Below are 24,786 nucleotides of genomic sequence, written 5' to 3'. Positions count from 1 at the left end.
TTTTCTACACAGGTCAAACAATAGGTTTGATTGATATGTTCACTGAATTCACTACAAGCTTTGGTTCCATGAAGACACTGATTGAAGCCAAATTTGTGTGTATAGGGAGCGGGAGGGGGGAGTTGAGTTCTAAGCTCTAAGGAAAGCTCATCAAAGTGATGAGTAAGATGCAGCCAAAGAGATAAGTGATAACAAAATGTACATGAAATTGAGCTTGATTTAAAGGCAATTAACTTATTGAGTGCACCTGGGCTAGAAGGAGAAGAATCCGTGGCTGTCAAAATCTGAAAAGTTTTATTGAAATTTCACTATGGGTTTTAAAGTGAACAAGATTGTTGAATTGTCTGTGTCATTTGTGGTTGTTCATACAGGGATGGTAATAAATAATGGGAGAGAACACAGAACAAGGTATGTCAGAAATGGAAGAAATTTTAGAGCCATCGTGTCCCCTCCATGTTTCCCTTTTTCCAGACTAAATTTTGCCATTTCCTTCAATCAAAGACAAAGCCTCAAATTCTTACTACATTGGTTGTCCTTTACAGAATGTTACAATCAGAATCATAGACTTTCAAAAATGAGAGAGGCCACAAGAGCTAGAAAAACAACATGCTATGATACTTGTTAGTCTTGGATTCTGAGACAGAAGGATTTGGGATCACATTGCAACCCAGACATTACTAGCTCTGTGACCCTTGGCAAGTCACAAACTCTCTGGGTCTCAGATATCTCATCTGTTTGATAAAAGGGTTGGATTCAGTGACCTCAAAGACCCTTCCAGCTCTAAATGGATGCTCCACTGACTGAAGGAGGTAGGTCCCCTTGGTCCTCTCAGCAGGAGTCTGTACTTTGTGTCAAAGATAAGAGGTGAGACTGAAAGCAAAGGAATTTATTGGCTTGCTAAGAAATACTTTTCTTAATTATTCCTATGGCACAGATTTAGTTTTTATTATCTTTCAGACCAGCTTAGGAAATACAGAAATTTGTGGCAATTTGGAATAGTTAAGTAAGATTTTCCACAGGAAAAGGAAGGGTAGAGAAAGAAGGGGAATCTACCAAGGGGGAAAAGAGGAGTATTTGAAATGCAACTTTTAGGATTTACAGTTATGATGATGATGATGATGATAATAATCGATAAGGTTTATATAGGGTTTTATCATTTGCAGAGAAATTTATGAATATTTCATTATATCCTCACAATAACTTTTTGAAGAAGTGCAATTAATATTCTCATTTTGGGGGTGGCTAGGTGGTGCAGTGGAAAAGAGCACCAGCCGTGGAGTCAAGACTACCTGAGTTCAAATCCTACCTCAGACACTTAATAATTACCTGTGTGGCCTTAGGCAAGCCACTTAACCCCATTTGCCTTTCAAAAAAACCCTAAAAATAATTCTCATTTTACAGATGAGAAAGGCTGACAAATTAAGTCATTTTTTCTGGATCAAATAGTTACGAAGTATCTGAGACAAGATTTGAACTTAGATATTGTTGACTCAAGGTCCAATGCTTTCTTCACTGTACCTCCTAGCTGTCTGTAAGTATAGGAGACAAAGGAAAATAAATATTTTTTTACAATTGTGAAAGACGTTCTAGACAAAACTGCAGAATCTCTTATCTATTAAAGTAGGAGATCATCTACTTTACTGCATCCTTATATAGTTTAATATATTTTATTTCTCCTCCAATACTAATTTCTAATTTTAGCTTATATGATTGTTTGGATTAATATATCCAGTTCAGAAACATGGTTCCCATATCATGCCTTTAGTAAAACAGAGCAAAGTAGAGTGGCTGGAAAAGGAAATTTTCATCACAGTGTGTTCTAATTAATAATAATGTTTGTTCTTCATTCTTGAAGAAGACTGTAGCATCAGGAAAGTGATACCATACAAGCACTTGAATTGGAGTTGAGTGAGTGGTTATAAAATTAGTCCATCAAGATGTTGCAAAATATTGGCTCCTGAATTTTTCCCACACTGTCCTGGAACTCTCCAAATGGAACTCACTCAAATGAGTCAAGTGAATAAGAGCACATCACTTTACCTACCACAATAGCTCATTCCACTTTGAAACAACTTGAATTTTTAGATAGTTTTTCATTACAATGAATGTGAACCTACTTTGCCTTAATTTCTTTTAATTATTCTGATTTTACCTTCTTTAACCAAGTAGAATCAAATCTTAATTCATTTTCCACTGAATAACCTTTCAGATACTTGAAGATAACCATCACATATATCTAAGTTTTCCTTTCTTCAAATTAAAATTACATTTTCTTCCACCATTGACAAAATGTTGGGGCTGTTGTTTTCCTCAGACAATCTTCAATTTATCAGTGCCTTTCCAGAGTCAAATACAATACTTCAGATGTATTTTGACTAAGACAGAGGACTGAGTGTCAACTCTCTTGATCTGGATGGTTCTCCAAAGGCAAACTAAGATCACTCACACAGGATCATGGGAACCTTGAACATAATCAGGGCTGGAAGAGAACACAAAGGTTTCAAATCTAACTCTTTTATTTTAAAGAGGAAGGAAAGTAAGGAATGAGAAGGATATGTATGGTATGTCTTCCTTATTAGAAGGCAAGCTCCAGGGCAGCTAGGTGGCGCAGTGGATAGAGCACTGGCCCTGGAGTCAGGAGTACCTGAGTTCAAATCTGGTCTCAGACACTTAATAATTACCTAGCTGTATGGCCTTGGGCAAGTGACTTAACTCCATTGCCTTGCAAAATCCTTAAAAAAAAGGCAAGCTCCTTGAGGAACTGCCTTTATGCTTGAATTTGTGTTTCTAGGATTAAACGTAGCCTGAGACTGGAGAGATGTTGGTTGACTGACTACAACAACATACAGTCTTAAAAAGCTGTCTAGAATACAGAAAGGTCTGAACTCCATTGTTCCTGCCTCTAGCTCTCTGTCGACTTCCCATATACTGCTATGATTAGTTGACCTTATCTAGATAAAGTTATTGGAATTTCTGCCTGGTCTTGGTATGAGTCAGTGTGGCAGCTGTTTCAGCCTCAGCTGTCTCTGGCCCTACTGAGCAGTCTGTGGGCAAGAGAGAGAATTTTTCTCTTCTCTAAGGGGCAGGGGATGTGCTTTTCACTCCAAACTTCTTTGAGAAGGCAGAAAAGGAAAGAGACTTAGGAGGTCTGAGACTTCCCAGAGTGGAACCATTGAAGTGATGCTGCTTGGCCAGAGAAGAGAAGATGGAAAGGGTTTGTAATTAGTTATTTGGCCCCAAGTATCTATCCTCCCAAGTATAATTTCCTGCTCTGTAAAATGAGGAAGTTAATTTAGATCAACAATCTCAAAGTCATAGAGATTGTCCCAGGAATTACCTGACTTCCTTGTATGTGTATGATCAATCAATTAGAAAATGGGAAATCAAGTTGCCAATGGCCATGTTCCTACCCACATTGCACAATCTGCTGTACAGTCTCTTGACCTTCCTTCTGAGCCACATGTTGACCCAGTCAGGGAAGTTTTAATCTAAACTTACTGCTATTCCTAGCGCCTGCACTAGTGCCACTGAGAAAATTCTCAATCTACCCTCTGCTTCTACTCCATTGATTCAGGACTGAGGTTGGAGCAGACTTTATGACTGGGGACAATGACTGATGGAAAAGAATCTTGCCCTTCCTCTATTTTATTTTTGTCAGGACAAAAAAAAAATCTTCCCTTCTTCAAAACACCATCATTCTGGTCTTCCAGTTTATACAGTTTATATAGTTTATATAGCTCCTAAATATCCACATCAGTTGCCAAATCTTGCTGTTGGCAACATTTACATCTTTTTTTCTCTGTCCCCTTCTCTCTACTCACAAAGTCACCACCCTAATTCAGGTCTCATCACCCCTTTCACCTGTACTACAGTGAGACCTCTCAATATGTTTTCCTGTCTCTCATCTTGACCTCAATCTATCCTCCCAGTAGCTATCAAAATGATATCCTAAATATCTAATTCTATATTTCCTGAAGTGCAGATTTAACCATTCTATCCCTCTCTTTTCCTCCCCTCTGCAAAATACACACACACACACACACACACACACACACACACACACACACACACACACACCTTCTAGAGGCTATCTATTAACTTTAATATCAAACATGATTTCACTTCTATCTTGATCTTTTTAAATGTCTATTTTGTGTTCTATAATAACTTTTATTAGTATATTAGTACAAGAATGTAATTTATAAGCCAATAAACATGCACATATTAGGAGTGAATCTTCAAAAAAGTTTTACTGGAAGGGCTATACAATTTTAAAAGCTGCAAACTCATTGCTTCAGATGATCTCCACACTTCTTTCTAGTTCTAGATCAAATGAGCTTCAAATTTACTTCAAATATTTGAAGAGTTATTAATTTTGCTTTGGCACAGAGAGCAAAACTGGTAACAATGAGGGGATTCACAGAGAGACAGCAGATTTTGGCCTTATAAAAAGAAAACCTTCCTTACAATTAGAGATGATCAGAAGTACAGTGAGTTGTCTAAGGAGAGAGTAAGTTCTCTGTCATCTTTTGGTGTCTGTATGACTGCTTGACAGGGATTTTATAAAGCAAATTACTGGAATTTCCTTTAATACTAAAATTTTATGAAAAGTTTGTTGTTTATTCCATTTAATTTTGTTCTTTAAAAACTACACTTGAGAAAAATAGAATGGTTAGGGTCTCTGCTTGGGATGGATAGAATGATTGACAATAATAATAATAATAATAATAATAGCTAAGATTTATATAGCATTAACAATATTCCATAGCACTGGCCTTGGAGTCAGGGGTACCTGCGTTCAAATCCTGTCTCAGACACTTAATAATTACCTAGCTGTGTGGCCTTGGACAAGCCACTTAACCCCATTTGCCTTGCAAAAACCTAAAAAAAACCAATATTCCAGGTACTATGCTAAGCACTTTACAAATATAATCTCAAAATAACCCTGCAAGATAGGGAGCTATAATTATTCCTATTTTACCAATGAGTAAATCGAGGCAAACAGAAGTTGAATGACTTGCCCAGAGTCACAGCTCATAAATATCTGAGGCTACATTATAACTCTCAGATCTTTGTGATTCCAGTTCAATATTTTTTTCACCTAGCTGCCCATAACTATTTGTGATTTATTTTTTTTTGTTACCAGAGACACTCATCTTTGGCCTGGGAAGGACAGAATAAAAATAACTAATAAGAAGTGAAACATATATTTGGAGAAAAACACAAAGAAAGCCATTTTCCTTTGTTGAGTTCACATAGTTAAACCCAAACATTTTCTATCCCAGCATCCTAAAAAACAAACAAAAATCTGGTATATATAATTGCTGAGCTACTTTTAGTGATATTTGAAAGATCACAGAGAACAAGAGAAATATGGCAGTTCTGGAAGACCAATGTTGTCCTGATTTTGAGAGAAAATAGAATAGAACCTTAAAACTGGTTTGAAAGAAGCTCAAAGAGCTTGACTTCAATTCCTTGCACTATGTTAGAACATATTAGTAATTATTCATATTCTTTTTGATTGAAATGATTAGTGAATGTCTAGAAAAGGAAGCAGGGTCCATAAAGAGCCAGTGTGACTTCAGCAAGAACAGGTTCAGGATAACCCATTTCCTTTTTTGATTTACAAGACTAAGATTATGTGGGGGGGGGGGGAGAAGAAATGTAGATAGTGTTTGACCAAGAATTTAGCAAACTATTTGACAAAGTATCTCAAAGTTATGGATCAGACATTGAATAATTATATTGACTGAGAAATAGCTAAATGGCCCGAACCCAAGAATAGTCAATAGATTGATGCTAACTAGAAGGATTTAGCTAGTAGAGAATCCAAGGAACCTTGGTCTTATGTTATTTAATATGTATATCAATAACTTTAAAAAAGGAATAGTCAAGACTCATACTGGAAGATTCCTGAGGGTAAGAACCCTGTTGTTGTCCATCTTTACAGCTCAACATAGGGTCCTTCAAATTCAGTTCTTAAATAAAGAGTGAATTCATGCTTCAAAACCATCCATATCTGAAAACACATATCAGTTCAAAACTAAGCCATTTAGCCCCAACATGTTCCAGGACCCACTTAGCAAACTTATCTGAATCTCAGCAGACTAAACTGATAATACATTTGTTGATGATAACACTGGGAAGATAGTTAACATGACAAATGTTAGGGTCAGAATTTTTAAAAGATTCTTTATGGTCTAGAATGATGAGCTGAATCTAATAAGCTGAAATGTCAGAGGGGCAAGAGTAAAATCTTATATTGGTATTCAAAAACTAATTCCACAAATGCAGGATGGGAAAGGCCATGGTTAGACAATAAATAGTTCATATGCAAAAGATTTGGAAGCTTAACCAGATAGTCAATGAATCAGCAATGTAACTTGGCAGCCAAAAAATGCTAATTCATTCTTAGTCTGCATTAGCAAAGCATCCAGAGAAGTGGTGATCATACCATATGAGGACTGCTTGAGTAGATCAGGGATATTTATTCTAAAAAAAAAAAAAGAATAGTTAGGGAAGACATGACCTCCATCTTCAAGAATCTGGAGATCTTGTACATAGAAGAGGGTTTCGATTTGCTTTATTTGGTAGTCAACAGTTTAATTAAGAGCAAAGAATGGAAGTTAGAGGGAGGATGATTTAGGCTTGAAATGAGAAACATTTTTCAACCCAGAGCTATTCAAGAGTGAAGTGGACTGCATCAGGAGATAGTAGATTTCTCTTCACCAGAGGTGTTCATGAAAAAAAAAAAAAACTAAATAATTTGTTAGAAATAAAGTGGAATAGGGGACAGGAAAAAAAAATAGAAGTTCAGAGAGGTGAAAATCATATAGCTAATGAGGGATTTGTGAGTACTAGATTGTGAATCCTAGTTTTCTAGCTACAGGGCTTTTCCAATACTGAGATTCTGTAATTATATAACAGCTGCTTGATTCTTTCCTTCACTTTTCTCCTTCCTCAGATATACAGTTTTGCTCAGTGGGCATCATCAGGAACTTGAGAAATTACCCATACACAATGACCCTGAATCCCAGGAATCCTGTTTCTAACCAAAGACATGGTTGACAGACAGACATAGGGAAGCATTCTGGCTGCAAGATTTCCAATTATGCTATCATTTCCATGGAAGAAACATTTCCCACATTGTTCTAGTTCCCCATTCATACAGAGGTCTACAGAGGACAGAGTCTATAAGAAGGTAAGGCTGTTGGAAAACAGCATCACAATAAACATTACCTTTAGCTGGTGAATTGGGATATCATAGAATCTCAACAATAGAAGGGACTTCAAAGAATATCTCCTCCAGCTTTTCATCAAGCTCATCCCTGCCTTCCAAGCCATTCTCAATATAGGGCCATTCAGTCTCTACTTGGACAACTACAGTAGAGACAGCTCATTACCTTACAGGTTAGTGCATTTCTGTTGTTGGCACTTCTGGTTGTTTGGAAATTTCAATATTTATTCAAATCTGCCTCCCTTTGACTTCCTCCGATCAATCCTAATTCTGCCCTTTGAAGAAAACTAACAAGGCTAATCTCTCTTCCTGTTACAGCTCTCTAGATAACAGAAGACAGCATGAAATCTCCTCTCCCCTCAGTCAGTCCTCTCCCCAGGATATCTCTTCCATACTTTTTTTTTACATTTTTTCAGGGCAATAGGGTTAAGTGGCTTGCCCAAGGCCACACAGCTAGGCTAGGTAATTATTAAGTGTCTGAGGCTGGATTTGAACTCAGGTACTCCTGACTCCAAGGCCAGTGCTCTGTCCACTATGCCACCTAGCCGCTCCTCTTCCATACATTTTTAAGAGAATAAGAAAAAGGGGGAAATGGAGCCAAGATGGCAGAGTAAAGGAAGGAATTTCTACAAACACACCACCACCACCACCACCTTTAAATACCTTTAAATAATGACTAACCAAATTCTAGAGTGGCAGAATCCACAAAAAGATTGAGTGAAACAAATTTCCAGTCCAAGACAACTTGGAAGATCTGTGGGAGAGGTCTGTTACATCAGGGTTAGAAAGGGCCCAGAGGGTGGCCCAACTGTATCCCAGTGAACTGACTCCTAGTGAACTGCTAGGAAAGGTATAGTCAAATTTCAGAACTCCCAAGTCAAGGAGAAAATATTACAAGCAGTCAGAAAGAAAATTCAAATATCTTGGAGCTACAGTCTGGATGACACATGATTTAGCAGCCTCTACAATAAGGACTCATAGGACTTGTAGTATGATATTCTGGAAGGCAAAAGAGCTTGGATCATAACCAATCTCTTTCAGGGGAAAAGATGAACATTCAGTGAAATAGGGGATTTGAAAATTTTCCTGATAAAATGATCAGAGCTGAACAGGAAGTTTGAACTTCAAGTGCAGGTCTCAGGTGAAGCAAAGAAAGTGTAGGAAAGCATAGGAAGGACAAATTAATGATGTTGAACTGCTTGTGTTCCTTCATGGGAAGATGATACTGATAACTCCTATGAACCTTTTCATTTATTAAAGGGCAGTTAGAAAAAGCATACATAGATAAGGCCCAGAAGGGAATTAAACTAAAGATATAATATATTAAAAAGATGAAGTTGTTGGATGAGAAGGAAATGTACTGGGAGAAAGGGAAAGGAGAGATAGAATGGGGTAAGTTATTTCACCTAAAAGAGACAAGGAAAAATTTTTGCAATAGAGTGGAAGAGAGGAAAGGTGAGGGGGGGTGAGTGAGCCTTTACTTTCCTCAGAAGTGGTTTAGACAGGAAATAACATACACACTCAATTGAGTATAGAAATTTAACTTTCCCTAGAAGAAAAGTAGAAGACAAAGGGGAGGAGAAAAGAAAAAAAGGGGAGGGGGTGCAGGTAATAGGAGAGGGAAAATACAAAACACTTTTGAGGAGGAACAGAAAGAAAGGAGAGAGAGAATAAAATAAATTGGAGTGGGGGGAATAGGATGCTAGCAATAGCAACTGTGGGAAAAAGATATTGAAGCAATTTCTCTGATGGACTTATAATTAAAGAATGCTATCCATCCCAAAGAAAGAACAGATGATATATGAATACATACTGAAACATTTTTTTCTCACTTTATTTTTCTTGAGCTTTTTTCCTTTCTTTGTGGGGGTGGGGAGATTATGTTTTTCTTTTACATCATGACTATTGTAGCAATGTGTTTTTTGGCTACAAATTTTTAACCTACTCCAAGTAACTTGCTTTCCCAATGGAATGGGGAAGAAGGGAGAGAATTTGAATCTCAAGACTTTGGAAATAAATGTTGAAACTTGCTTTTGCATGTAATTGGGGTAAAAATTTAAAATTAAAATAAAATAAAGAATGAGAAAAAGGAATTGTGAGCAATTGATGAGCAATTCCATTTGGGTTACTATGATCCTTTGAGCCAACTGATCTTCAGAGAATAATATTTTGAATCATCTTAGCATCCCAATAATACTTCCTTAAACATTCTCCAGTTCATCAACTCACAGAAATTCTATAAATGAAGCTTGATAAATGTCAGGGCTAACTAAGGCTAATTTCCTTAACTACAGATAAGTGTGTTAAAGATAGAATCCTAACATCTCAGAGGTTGGAAAGAACCTTTGGGCTCTCTCTATTAGAAATTCACAGTATGGTATCTCCAATGAATTGTCATTCAGTCTCCACAGGAAGACCTAGAAAGATGGGGAGTTCACTACCTCCCACAGTTCCCTGTTTTGCTTTGAGACAAATGTGTTTGCTAAATTTTTTTCTTGATCCATTTTCAATGTAGTTTCAGTTTTTAGCTATACCTTTGTTTTTTCCCATTCAAGCTTGGAGATATCTCAAGATGAATTTGGGGCTGAAAGAAATTGCTTGATTTGATTTTGAGCTTATGCATGGATATGTTTTTGAAGCATAAAATTATTTTTTAGGTGATAAGAGTTTGGAAGGCTCTTACCTAGAAATTTGCTTTTTCCATAGTAATAGGAAACAAATAGATTTTTCTTAGGATAGTCTTTGGTGATCTCTCTCTCTCTGGAGAAGCAGCATTGAAAGAGGCAGTTTCTACCTTGTACTACATGTACCAGGGTTCCATGTAACAGACAATGTAGCATTTAAGACAGTAATTAGTTGCTTTTTTGTGCAAAGTTTCATGGTGAGCACTAGTGTTATGAAGATGGACAATGATATGTTTCCTTAAAATAACAGGGAACTTGAAATTTCAGTTCTAGTCTTCTTCTGGGTCTACTTCTACTTCTCTGGATCTGTTTTCCTCCCTTGTAAAATGATGCAACTAAACCAAATGGTCTTGAAGTCCCTTTTAAATCTAATATTCTGCTTATTTCAGGTCTAATATATAATAAATCTAACATGTATATATGTAATATAAAAACTAAGTTATGAAATAGGGCAGAATGTAATGAGGATGAAGTAGGGACTCTAGACTTCAGAAAAAAATTGAAGAGAATAACTTTAGATTGGGGAGGGGAGGAATCTGGGGAAAGTTCATAAAGAAGGTAGCACTTAAGTTGAGCCTTGAAGGGAGAAACTTCTGAGAGATTGAGATGAGTAGAGAGTGCAATCTAGGCATGCTGGGTAGCTTGTGAGAATGCATGGAGACTAGAGAGGGTAGACCAAGATCAGAGTAAGATTATTAGTTCAGTTTTTCCTGGAATATAGGAGGAAAAAGGAGTAGTATGAAATTAGACTGAAAGGAAAGTCAGTCTCGAAAATGTCAGGCTAAAGGATTTATAGTTTGTTTTATATGCATTAGGGAGTGGCAAGGTCAGATTGTCCTTTAGGAAGATTATTTGGGCAGCTGGTGAAAGAGAGATTGGAAATATAAAAGAATATATACATAGAGACTCATTAGGAGGTAAGAAAAATAGAGAGGGAAGAGGCCAGCATTATGGGTCCTGAATGCCTCCTACATAAAGAGCCCCTGCTTTGGCCAGTTAAATGAATGACATGGTTGAACTCTAAATGTTGAGAGAAAGCATGCTATAGTGTAAAGATTTTCCAAATGGGAAGCAGGAGAACTGGACTAGGAGGAATGACATGTCACCTCCCTAGTCAGTCAGGTAAAAGGCAAATAATTATTAAGTACATATTATTATTACATATCTAGTATACTGTACTAGACTCGGAAATACACACAAAAAAGGTAAAAACAACCCTAATGCTAGACCTCAAGGAATGTCTGACCTTGGATGAGTCACCTGATTTCTCTATATCTCAGATTCCTCATTTACCATATGCTCTAAGACATAATGTGGTCTAAGTGTGATCTGGCGACCCCTGGCCTCTGAGACCCTTTCAGGGGGTCCAGGAAGTCAAAACCGTTCAGAGTAATACTGTTTTAATTTTTAATATGGTAAATAAATACATATAACCAACCATGCGCGCGCACACACACACACACACACACACACACACACACACGTGTGGGCATGTTTACACTGAGATGACATCAACAATCGGTATCATAGATTTTCATCCCACTACTTCAGGTTCCCCATCAAGGACCAGAACTGCTTAAGATATTGCCCTGAGATAATGTTTGGGTCCAGGGACATGAGCTTATTGTTGTATCTTCTATATACTTTCTTTTTTCCCCTTTTTTTGTTTATTTAAGGCAATGGGGTTAAGTGACTTGCCCAAGGTCATACAACTAGGTAATCATTAAGTGTCTCAGGCTAAATTTGAACTCAGATACTACTGACTCCAGGGCCAGTGCTCTTTCCACTGCACCACCTAGCTGCCCCTGATCTATTCTTTTTTTTAAAAAAAAAAATCCATGGTTAAGATTGGCTTTTTTTCACTTAGGGAATTATTACACTTAGTAGAAGTGTATTTCTGTAAAATGAGTCCATTTTGCATTGCTACGTGACAGGTCTTCCTTGTGTTTTTTTTTTAATCTTGGATTGTACAGTGATGCAAAGATTCCAATGTGGGTGGGAAAGAGCCAATTGCTCTATTGCTCATGACAAATGCTTATGGCTGCCAACCCAAGTCCTTGTCATTTAGAAAGGTCATGGCTATCCAAGGCCAGTAGTAATGCCAATAATTAGATGAAAATGGCAGAGGAAGAGAGCTAGGGGCTGGGTGTAGATGTTGCTTCCTTCTGAATAGCTAGCTGCTTTTGCCATAGACAAGTAAGGAAAACAAGAGACTAGGCCAGATGCTGAAAGGTGCTGAGGATCGGTTTTCCAGATTAGACTCAATGGTCTAGATATGGATTAGTAAACAGCAGTCTCCCTTTCCCTCCTCATGATATACCACATGCAAACCTCATTCCCCCCCCCATCTCCAACATAAATATCCAATTCTTCAGAGGGTGATTGGAATAGATGTGATATCTATAAAGCTGACTAGAAAATTGTTTTTGGATCCAGACTTGTCCTACCTATGCTGATACCTGGTTTTGTCCTAGCTGGGACACTAACTAGCTGTGTGAACTTGGCTTTCCAGCTGTCTCAGTTTCCTTCTCTATACTATGAGGCTAGTCCAGATGATACATAAGGTAACTCTAACCCCAATTCTAATCCATTGTGACTAATACTATTTTAGAATCATATGAAGTGAAGTGTTGGCAAGGTGAAGGTTTTAGTAGGTTCACAGACAATTCTGTTAGGAGCTGGCATTAAGACTACAAGAAATAACTGAATTGAGTAAAAGATAATGGTACTAGCAATTTCACTAGAATATTTAAGAGCAGGTTAGCAGGGCAGTTATATCAGACTTATCAATGAAAGTGGAGGGAAAGGACAAGTCAAGCTTGGAAGGCACAGTGCAGTACCTCAACTGGAACCTGTGTCTCATCACTGATCTAGTCTCAACCAGTGTGGTCATGATAGACAGAAGAATTCCCTGGAGGTCTGTGCTAAATGAGTGCCAAGAGCTGCTAGTTGTAACAGTCCCCACACATCAGGGACCAAAGTTTGAGGACAGTAACAGAAACCCCGGTCAGAACTATCCTAGAGCTCTCTGAATTGAACCAGCTGGCTTCTTACCTGGTTTTCTATTTCTAGAGAAGGAGTAAACAGTATGGACTAAGGAGACATGACAAACCAGCCCCATTTGTATTCACACAGCCCATGCACTAGCTCAAAACTTAAGATGTTTGCACTTCCCTCATTGTCTTCCTTGTGTTGTGGTATTCACACATCCATTCTGTTCCATCAAATTTAAATTAAGCGTTGGGAATTAGGGGAGGGGGGGAGGGGGAAGAAGAAATTGTCTATCTGTTAATTTGATAAAACTGGAATTCATATTGTCCACATAAAAAAAAAGCTCACTGTACTTTTGGACACTGGACAGTGTGAAAGATACATTGTGTCTGGACCAGGATCTGTGGCTCTTTTACTAACATGGTTTTAAAGATTGGAATGTGTAATTTTCTGTTTATTTCTTATTTCTGCTTCATTTGTTATTCTAGATAAAAACTCTTTATGCTATGACCACAAAAAGATGTGTCTGGAGTAACTGGATGCATAGGGCTTCAGCTCTGGAATCAAGAGGACCTGAGTTCCAATCCAGTCTCCCACACTTACTAGCTATGTGACCCTTAAGCAAGTCACAACTCTGATAGTTCTCCCTACCCCCAAAAAGAGGTGAACCTGTGTTATCGTTCCCATTTCTCCAGTGCTTTATTAAAGTTTACAAAATGCAATTTCCTCCCAAGCCTGTAAGATGTGTAGAGTATCATGATCACCTGTTTTTCAGATGAGGCAAATAGATCTCTTTAAGTCATACAGTTAGTAGAAGCTGAAACTGGTGCCCACCTCTTCTGGTGAAAAGAAAGTCATTGCTCCTTTCTTTTAATGTCCTATCAGGAGGACAAACATGGTCTATAATTCTAAAATAAAGCTTACATGGAAAGTCTGTGTAAACTGAGTTTTGATTCCTTGAATTATACCTTGAATTATTCTGCCCACTCCCTAACTCCCTCTAAATGAGGAAAAGGAAGGTGGTCACTGGGGAAGATATCATTCTTTTGCATTTGTGATACATACAATTGTCTGGGGGAAAGATACCTTAACAGGGAAAAGATGTTCTAGTTCCAAGTAAAATATTGATGTGCTGTGTGATCTTTGGCAAGTAACTTCCCATTTCTGGATTTTCCCCCTTTTTAAATAGAGCACATTAGGGGTAGACATTAATACACAGATTAGATGCTCCTATTTATCTAGGGCTTAGAGTTCACAAAGCCCTTGACGCTCTCATTTGATTGTAAGGTGAATGGCATCATCCCTATTTATTTTTAGAGTATAATAATAGGGCTCAGTGATTTCCTGTCATTCTAAAACACAAGCAGGATTTGAATCCAGAACCTCCTCTGGATTTCAAGCATGAAACTTGATCAGGTAGCCCCAGGCTGTCACTGAAATTCCTTCCTTCCTTGATACTGTGTTCAATGTCCTAAACTTCTGTGAGTTTTGTGAAGAGATTGCTGGACAATACCAGAGGCTCAATGTCTTTAAAAATGAGAAAGCAGTGCCCTCCAGTGTTCAAAAGGGGCACTGCCTACTCAATGGGCAAGCTGGCCTGGACTGTAAAGTTAACACAAAAAGTTGACTGGTTTCAGAGGCTTAAGACTTAAGCCCAGTTGACCTACTTAATTTTGTGACTATGGCAAATCATTCCATCTCCCAAGGAGGTAGGTCATTCCTGTACTGTTTACCTCATAAGACCATTCCAACTTGACAAACTTTCAACAGCTATAGAAATGGGAGTTATTTCAGTTTCACCTGCATATTCTGTGCTCCAGTCAAACTAAACTGCAAGCAGTCCCCTATCCCTTCAAAGCTTTCCAATGGCTTTGATTTTGTTGACTTCTCTAGGCCTAGAAGAGTCACCTTCGCACCTAGGTCCATTGAAATCTCAGCCCTCTTGAAAACTTCAATTCAAGGTTACCTCTTTCAAGCTTTCTCTGAGTCTTCTCATAAACACTCTTCTTCCTGAATGCTCATAACCATATTAATTTTGTCTTATTTTCCCCAGAAGACTGAATCCTTGGGAGTAGAAACTTTGTCCTAAGGTTTTTATCACCTTTTATTCCCAATGTCACTAATAGGTTTGTTAATAATTCCCACAGAACTGTCTCATTCCTTTCCAAACAACACTATGAGGTGGGTGGTACAAGTATTAGCCATCCTTATTTTCCAGATAGGGAAACTGAGGCTCAGAGAAATGAGTTACTTATGCCATTGATACATGGACCAAGACTTAAGGCTAGGTCTCTTCAGTCTCAACACTATTCCTTCCATAGCATAATGCCTTTTATTGTTACTAAAATAAGCCAAAATCTATCTCCTTGTCACTTCTCCCAGTTTGTTCTTTTTCTTAGTTTGATCTCTCAGAAAAGTCCTTAAGGTATCTGAAGATATTAATCATCTGTCTCTCCCATAGGCATAATTTGCAGTCCCCTTACTTGCATGCTCATGAAAAAAATGATAGCTCAGGCTTTTGTTATTCTTTGTCCCTTTACACATGAGGTTGACAGACATTAAGAACTTTCTGTATAAGTAAATGACTTCCACCCTAGGCTTATTTTCCTCACCTGTAAAATGAGTTTGGATTAGATGATGTCTGAATCCTTTTGAGTTTTAAATCCTATAATTCTAAATAACTGTAGAGGGAGGTAGTATTTGGTGTGGTGGGAAAAGCACTGTCTTGGTAGCAGAGCATTTTATATTCAGTCCTGGCTGCCACTGGCAGGAGTGGTCTTGGGAAGGTCACTTGAATTTTCTGAATATGTTTCCCCCATCTATGAGATGGCAATATCAACATTCACACTCTACTATAAGGCTGCTATGGAAAAAAGTATTCGCCAACAATTGAAATGGAAAAAGTGAAATTTTGTTAGAATAAATCCACCATGGCCACACCTCAGTAGCCATCTCATCAAACCTAAACCTGAAAAAAACCAAATCCTAAACCTGTTGAGTAATTCCTTCTATAGCAGCCCCAATAAGTGACCCTCTTGCTTCTACTCAAAGTCTTACAGTGACCAGAAAGCCCCTTGTCTCCTGAGGCAGCCACTTCCACTTTGAAAGAGCTCTACCTGTTAAGAAGTGGTTTTCTTAGAATGTGACAAAATGTGTCTCTGTATCTTCTACCCATTACAACTCATTCTGGTCTCTGGAATCCAGCCATGCAAGTCCTGATTCTTATTTCACTGGGAGGTCACTCAATTAATGTGAAGATGGCGAACATGTCTTGGCCTAAATCTTCTCTTTTCCAGAATAAATATATCCAGTTACGTTAACTGATTTACTGGGGGATGCCACAAACCTGATGATAAAAACATTTACTTTCCCCTTCCCCTAGTTTTACAGGAAGTTTAAATATCCAACTAAACAAAAGTTCAGAAATCATCTCAGTCTTCATTCCGTCATTCTGTCTCCATGTAATGTCATCTGTTGCTCTCTGGAAACAATGTTCTGGGTTCAAGGCAAAAATCAAAAATCCCAAATTAAACAAAAATCCCAGTTTGTAATAAATTTTTATTTTCATATTCCAAGATAAAACAAATACACAATCGAATGTGGAAATAAATAACTAGAAAATGCTTTGGAATTCAGGTTTTCAAACTCAGGGAATTTCAGTCCATAAGCCTTTTTTATTTACTTGATTTTAAGAAATGTGGAAACTGTAATGCTTTTAAAAAAAATAGAAAGTACAGTCTTGTACAGAAAATCTTATTCCACCCTCTCCAATCGTGTTCTCCTATGCTACAGCACTCAGATTTTTTTTTTAAATGCACTCGAGACACACAAACGGCTCAACAGATTTACTCAAACAGACTCGCTCAGGAAGAAAAAGGCACAGATTAAAGGAGACGCCAATGATTTTTCTGAATGTAGCAACTGAGGTCTTGGCTTGGCAAATGAAGAGACACTTAGGAACTGAAAGAGCCAAGGAAAAACCAAACAACTGTGTCAACTCTTCTGTATTACCTGCCTTCATTTAAATGAATTTTTAAATTAAATTGTATAAACATATGTTATAAAGTCTGAGCTCCAAGAAGCTCCCCCCCATATTTCCGCTATGTACAAATCTTTGTACACACTGTTAATGTTCCTTATACATTTACTAGATACTCTACACCAAATCAAGCCAGGATCCCCCACCCCCTTTGAGGACCTGGCCCTGAGACATTGCAGTGCACTAAGGCAGCCCAACACATCCTCCTGTTTTCTGCCAGAGGAATAGCTGGAAAATGGGAGTGACCAGTGGCTGGTGGGGCACACTCAACCCAATCATATGTAGTCATCCTCTACTGGCTCTCCATTGACATCACAATAGTGGATGAAAATGGCAACCACTCGCTGAAAAACTCCCTTCTTCATCTGACGCAACTCTGAGATTTCCTCCCCTATTGTTTCCATACAAATGTCAGCAGACAGCTGTCCTTTCCTCCGGGGAGCATAAATGGTAGCTAGAAGAGAGAGAAGGGGGAGAGTGACATGATTATTGGGATGAATTTAAGACCCAGTATCTGATTTCTGCATATGGCTTTTTGGAAGCAACCTTATTACATAAACATAACACTTTGTTGAAAATAACAGCAAAGGATTAAACAAACAAATCTCAAGATCAGTATGTCTCAGATAACATCATTAACTGGTTCTATGAAATAGCAAGCAACATTACATGGTCAAGAGAAATGTATTTAGAATTAGAAGACTCAAGTACTCCCTGAGCTTGCTTCCTTGCTTTGCTATTTGCAAGCTGCATTTGCAAAGTCTCATCATTTATTTGGGTCTTAGCTTTGTAAGTTAAAAAATTGAGGGGGCCTGGACTAGATGACTGACCTCTAAAGTCCCTTCTAGATCTGAGTCTAGAATTCTGAGTCTCAGACTAACTTCTCTTCAAGGGATATTTATTATGACTTGTCTGGATATGAAAGTTCATATTAAGAAAATATCCAACAAAACAGTCTATCCAATCAAAAGATATTTGATTCAACTCAAGTTTATCAGTATTATCCATAAACTTCTTGTAACTTGAATGAATTTAATGAAACCAATTTCTCTTTAAGAACAAATTTCAAGGAAAATGTTAAAATTAGTATAAGCAAATATGACACATATCTATTTTACCTTTTCACAACAGTTAATATGACATTCTAGGCAAAAAACTTAGTTGAAGAAATCAAAATCACAACACTTTAGAATTAACTAAAAATGATGAAAGGTTCAAAATTCAAGCCCTACTTGAATAGAAATCCTCTCCACAAGGAGCCCTTCAGAGGTATAGAACCCACTACTTTCTGAAGTCATCTATTCCATTTTTGGATGCCTTGTGGGTTAGGAAGATCCCTCTGTAGTGAACCAAAATCTCTTCCTTGATTTTTTTTTCCTACAGCTCTCAATTCTGCCCCCTGGACCAAGCAATTATTTTTGAAAGTGAGGAGGAAAAACCTTCAATATCTGAGAAAATTTCAAAAGGTTACATTCCTGAAGAACATTCAATTAAAATATCAGAGGTCTCTAAGAAATCAAGTACAACAAAACCAGAGAGTACAGCAAGCAGTAATTACTTCTTTCATCGTCTTCAAAGTCATATCTTGCATAGCTATTAGGCTCTGCTGTCCGTAGTGACCTCAGCCATGGAAAGTCTGTAATCATGGAATATGGGGCTCCGTCCACAACACCTGAAACAAGGATACATCCTGGAGATCAATTTTTCTGTAGTCAATAACAAGAATATCAGTTAAAGAGAATTTGAGGTGTTCTCCCTCCTAACCTGCCAACTAAGAAGCACTGTAGTTGAAAGATGGGATCACTGAGCTTGATATCCAGGAGATAAGGGTTCTGCTCCTATTCATGAAATAGGTTAAGTATATGATTATTTTTTTCCCCTACATCTTAGTTTCTTCTCTTATAAAATGAGTGCATTTGAATGTCCTCTAAGGTCTTTTCTAGGTCTTAACATTCTATATTCTACAATATCTTCCTGATTCTAGCATTCTCACTTTTTTCCAATTCTTAAACTTTTAAAAATATACCAAAGTACTACATAAGCAGACCAACATCATTCCTCATGTACTGCAATTGATAGGGATATGGAATCAACCTAAATTTCTGATTTTTTTGCTAAGCTTACTTTAATCGTTAGCATAAGGCCCATGTAATCCCAAACAAGCATTTATGCTTGCACAGTCTTAGCATATGGAAACAACTCTTCAGTCACCATCACTTCACGCTCACCTTCTAAAGTATAAATCTCTCTTCCCCAAGGGTACTTGGTGTACTTCTTCAGGTCTCCTTCACTTCGTGTGGCTTCAGGAAAAAACTCATACTTAATAAGTTCTCTGCAGGCAAAGGGGAAAACACAATATAAAATACAGAAATAAGAATATTTCAGGGGACAAAATATTGCCTATAATTGAAGGTTGATTCTATTGTACCTATTTACACACACACACACACACACACACACACACACACACACCAAGAACATTCAAAATGTTATAAAGTGAAGAGACTGATACATTTTAAGTTGGGAGACTTGAGTTCAAATCCTGAATCTCCCATACACTAATATAATCTTGGCCAAATCACTTCACTTCTCAGAAAATCAGTTTCTACCTTTTTTTAAGTGAAGGTATTGATGTATTAAAGGAAAGTGCTTTATAGGCCTTAAAGCACATTAGAAATAGGAGCTGTTATTAAGGGTTAAGAAGAAGAGAAATTAGCAAGGAAATGGCTCACTCCATATCCTGGGTGTTTTTAAGAATAACATTACAATGTTAAGGGTTTCCCATCTAAATGAGCTCATTTCTCTATGCATTTATTGATAAAGATAAAGTGAAGTATTCAGAAAAGTTAGCTTATATTTTCAAAGATAAAGATTCTCCTGAAGAGTAAGAGCTATTTTGGAAGGAATTATATATGGTGGTCATGGTGTGAGGCCCTTCCTTAGCCTGAGGTACTGAGCACAGGTTAGGAGCATCAGGGTCATACAGGTACCAATACTTCCTGCTGATTAGCTGAGGAACATGGTATTTACTGTAGCCCAAAAGCTGCAGACAATTTAGAGATTATGATCCTGTCCTGGGAAAAATATTCCATCCTGAGTCTGGGATCAGAGTGAGTGAGTTTTTGGTTTCTGGTCCAGGGTATTGTGAAGCTAAAATAAGAAAACAGATATAATGCATTTGGCAAACTTTAAAGCACTATATAAATACTAGTTGTTGTTGTTGTTGTTGTTGTTAAAGCTTTAAGACATTAGACTTGTAGCCTGGTAACAACTTTATTCTCTTAGCCTTCTGCTGAGCTCAAGCAATGTTCATAGAGCAATAAATGTGGTATACTGGTAAACATTTTAATATTAAGAATAAAAAATTATATACACACACACACTTTTATGCTTAAACTATATTAGGAATGCTTTCTCAGATCTAGATAATACAAAAACTAGATTAATGCTGATTTGTAATGAAGTGCTAGTGCTTACTGATTTCTAGTGTAAATACTCAAGCTGAAAACAATCAGTTTGTTAGAGCCAGCTTGAGCATACTCTTACTTATGGTGGTTCTTGATTTAAACATGGTGGAAGTCACAGGCCCAGAAGGGTCACATTTGAATTCCTAATGGGGATAGGGGTGGGAAACGAGTTTAAATTAAGAAGCTTAGCATAATTCAGTTGCTACTGTTTACTTCTCACATAACTGCAAATTATTCTTTTCCTAAATGTAAACACCTCTTTTAAAAATCTCAATCTGGAGTGAAATGTGAAAGAAGACTGGGCCCTAAATTGCAGGGTGAAACAAAGTGGTAGTGAAGATCTGTGGTCACATGGCAAAGGGTGAGGGCTCAATCACATCACTCAACCTCTCTAGGCTAAGGCCTGTTTCATGGATTAGATGATCTATCTATAAGGTCCCTCTTAATCCTAACATCCTATGATCTTAAGAATGTGGTTATGGCCTTCAAGCAGTAGTTAGATATAGGCAGAATTCAAGAGGCAATATGGTATATCATGGAAAAAGAATTGATTTTCTAGTCAAAAGACCTAGTCCAAGTCCTGGCACTAATACTTATTAGCTAGGAGTGATGGGGATAATAACACCCAAAAAACCTACCCCACAGAGTTGTAAGGAAAGTGTTTTGTGAATCTTACAAGTACTACAGAAATGTGAATTATTAATTCAAGAAAGAAGGAAAGCAGGATAGAATTCCTTAGGTACAGACTGAATCTAGCTTATGACTGGTTCAGTGACAGCTATGAAACTAAGATGGTTGCCTGCAGGTTTCATTACTTTTCATTCAAAGTTGAAAAAAATAATTCCCTCTCACTTATCTTAAGAGGCTTCAGGTGATTGTGATCCTCCAGAAACACAGAGACAGAGTGATTCTGGGAAAAGAAGGTTGGCTTTGGAGTCATAGGATTTAAGTTTAAATTCTGGCTTTGACACTAACTACTTTGTGCAGCTCTGAGCAACCCTTTCTGAACCTCAGTTTTCACAGGTTTGTTAAATCAGGGGATAGATTAAATGACTACTGAGGATCTTGAACCTAACTGGACTAACTTAATGAACTATGGCAGACTCAGCACCTGAGAATAACCTGGGAGCACTGCTTCTCAAAAGTAGGAAGATCTTCGGGCCTCTCTAGGCCTCTCTGCAGATGGATACTTACTGATTGATGTTTGCTATTGTGTCCATCCAACTGCGAATGCGAACTTTGTTCCGCACATTGGGAGGGTTACTGAATTCGTGAATGATACAGATGTGATAGGGATAAGGGCCGCTGAATATCTTCTGTTCCAAAGTCAGTGTGTCGACCTAAGGGGAAGGACACAGATGGAAGGCTCAGAGCCAAGATGGGTCAGGAAAGGAGAGCCAAAGGAACAGCAGAACTACCCCTCAGAGATGGGTTGTGAATACAGGACAGCTCTTGGGTTATAGCCTGGGCACTGTCAGTTAACTAGCTGTATGGGTTTAAAATACCACCTGCTTCCTTTGAGCTTTATAGCTAACTCAGCTAAAAAGTGGGAATGTTATCACTTACCATCTGTACTTCATAGAGTTGCTGTGAGAAAGGCACTTTGTTCAGCTAGAGAATTTCAGGCTCTTATTAGGAGGTAACACGATATAGTGAAAAGAGCCCTGGACTAGAAGAGTTGGTTAGAATCTCAGTTCTACCACTTAGTTACCCTTAGGATCTGATGCAAAGGGCATCTCTTTGAGCCTCACTCAATATGTTAATCTATAAAATTATAGGATTGTCGACTACCACTAAGGTCTCTTCCAGTCCTAAATTCTATGACACCTATACTTTTACCTTTAGATTGTAAGCTTGTTAGAGGCAGAGATCATGTCTTTAATTTATTTCCCCCTTAATAACAAGCACAGTATTTGACACAAAATGTTTCTAAAAAATCAATGTCTATTATTCACTGTCATTCAAATAAATAGTTCTTTATTATGGACCTACTATGTGTAAATACATTGGCTTAAGGGATAGGGAATTTAAAAAAAAGAAAATGAAAGACAGTCTCAGTCTTTAAGAAGCTACAAAATATAATATGGAGACTATATATCTCATATTCTCAAATATGCTAAAATATGTGACAAGCATGAATAGGTTGCATCAGATTACCAAAAGAATTGTGCAGAGGCAGCATAAAGGTCATCATCAGTTGAGAGATAAAGGACTGGAAAAGGAGGTGGGCTAGACATGGTAAGAATGAGGGATAAAAGATAGACAGCCCACATGCTCTATGAGTATCCACAAAATGTCAAGAAATTTAGGGGAAGTCCCCAATATGTTGCAGGTAGGAAATTTATGGAGGGATGGCATGGGTAAGAGCTGAATAAGATGAGAAGGCATGGGTGGACTGTAATTTGCACCATGGGAGGTAATACCTGCATCAATGAAATCACAGATCCATTGAAGTATGAAAAAAGTATAAGAGAAGTAAAAGGTGCTATGAGATGGAGAAATCACTTTCAAATGGGGGGGCAGGGAAACACTTTCTGGAAGAGGTAGCAGTTGAGCTGGACTTGAAGGATGGGTACAAAGTCTACAGATTAAGATTTAAAAGGCAATGTATGAGGGTGAAGTGATCAAAATGCAATATGACTGATCTAAAGCAGAGCTAATTACCCATGTCATGGGGTAATAGATGAAGAAGGCATTATAGGCAGAAGGCAGAGTATGAGTAAAGATACAGAGATGGGAAATTTATGAAATGGGTGCAAGGATGGAAGTACTTCACTTCATTTGCTAGGATGTAGAAAGGTGAGGAGTAGGAGACAAGACAGGTTAAAGCCAGATACTGAAGGACCCTTGATTTTAGTCCCTGTGTGCCGATCTGACCTCTACCACTTACTATAATATGACTTGGGAAAGCCACATAATCTTTTTGGGGCCTGGTGTCCTCATCTGAAAAATGAAAGGACTAAAAGGCCTCTAAGACCCATTCCAGTTCTAATTCTAAACCAAAAGGGATCCTTTAGAAAGCCTCTGAGCAGTGAAGTGATGTGCCCACATACATACTCTCTCTTTTTCCTCTCTTGAGTAACCAAAATACCATTTGGAAAAAGTACAAGATAAATTAGAAGAAAGAAAATGAAGAAAGAGAGACAAGTTAGATCATTGTTATAGGCTATTGACAGGGAAAGAGGGTGAGCAACAAAGCCAATCTTCATCTGCCTGGTTGAACTTGAGAAAAAATTCACTATGTAGTTTTGATGAAGAAGAAACCTGTAGGGTTTATTCTTAAGTGGTGTAAATACAAAGATATAAAAAGTGAATATATAGGAGTTAACTCTACCTGCTGCATTGGGCGGAGGTATATGATCCGATTTCTCTCTGCAGGCATCCTTAGGATTTGATCTAGTACCTGATCCATGTTCAGTTTCTTGCACTGAGCATAGTCAAATCTATTCACAATTGGTGCATTTTCAACTTTCAAGTGCTTCAGGACTCGACATCTTGTAGCTAAAAAGAAAACATAGAAGATCTAAAGTCCCAGTGATAAGACCATAGTAAGAGAAACATGGCTTATTCTTACACAATCTTTCTAGACTAAGTTGAAATAGAATTCAAAGGCAGTATGTTGCAGTAGAAAGTAGGCTGAATTTGGAGCCAGAGAACATGGGCTCAAATGTAGGCTCTGCTACTTACATTACCTTTTAACCTTATATGTCTTATATACCCTAAGGTAAATCACTTAGTGCCAGGGCTTCAGTTGCCTCATTTGTAACATGACTGACTAGATGGCCACTATGGTTCCTTCCAGCTCCATTTCTATGATCCCCAATTATCACGCTTATGTGTGAAATATTTTAAGATTGTAAAATAGTTTATCCTCTCAACTTAATCTCACAACATTGTGAGATGAGATAGGGGGCCTAAGGCTAAATGAGATGACTTACCAAAAGTCATAAAACTTGTCACAGAGTTAGGGTCAGAGCATAGGTTTTTTTGACTCCAGGGTTCACCAGTCTTTTCCATCTTACCAAATTACCTCTTTAGACCAATCACATAGTCCAAAAAACTGAACAAAAACTTAACTGACATATACCAATGATATAGAAATGATATAACAATGAAACAGAAATCAAGACAGGCTAGACCTCAAAAAGGGATGTCAGAACTTTAGATCAGGCAGGGGTGGGGGGAGGGAAGGTCAACCACAGTCCCAGAGGTGCTGAGAAAACCATGAGAATCCCTTAAGCCAGTGAGCCTCAGAGCTGGAAGGAATCTCAGAAGCTGTCAAGATCAATCTGAACAGGAATCTCTTCAACAACATTCTAAATAGCTAATCAGTCTCTGCCAGAAGGACTCCACTGACAGGGAAAATCA

General features: G+C 37.9%; 1 protein-coding gene across 2 annotated transcripts in view; it reads right to left on the bottom strand.

The window, feature by feature from the left end:
* Positions 1-16,452: 16,452 nt before the first annotated feature.
* FBXO38 (F-box protein 38) overlaps positions 16,453-24,786 on the bottom strand; it is a 123,461-nt gene continuing 115,127 nt past the window's right edge. For both annotated transcript variants that reach the window (XM_074212360.1, XM_074212361.1), the window contains 5 exons: positions 23,753-23,919; positions 21,613-21,758; positions 19,180-19,283; positions 18,510-18,623; positions 16,453-17,405 (listed from right to left, as the gene is read on the bottom strand). In XM_074212360.1, coding sequence (XP_074068461.1) covers positions 17,227-17,405; positions 18,510-18,623; positions 19,180-19,283; positions 21,613-21,758; positions 23,753-23,919 — 710 coding nt within the window. In that variant the 3' untranslated portion in view covers positions 16,453-17,226. The remainder of the gene's footprint in view (positions 17,406-18,509; positions 18,624-19,179; positions 19,284-21,612; positions 21,759-23,752; positions 23,920-24,786) is intronic.

Source organism: Macrotis lagotis, chromosome 1 (genome assembly GCF_037893015.1).
Source record: "Macrotis lagotis isolate mMagLag1 chromosome 1, bilby.v1.9.chrom.fasta, whole genome shotgun sequence".
NCBI lineage: Eukaryota > Metazoa > Chordata > Mammalia > Peramelemorphia > Peramelidae > Macrotis > Macrotis lagotis.
The sequence above is the reverse complement of the archived record's forward strand: the minus strand, read 5'-3'. Positions and strand labels throughout refer to the sequence as shown.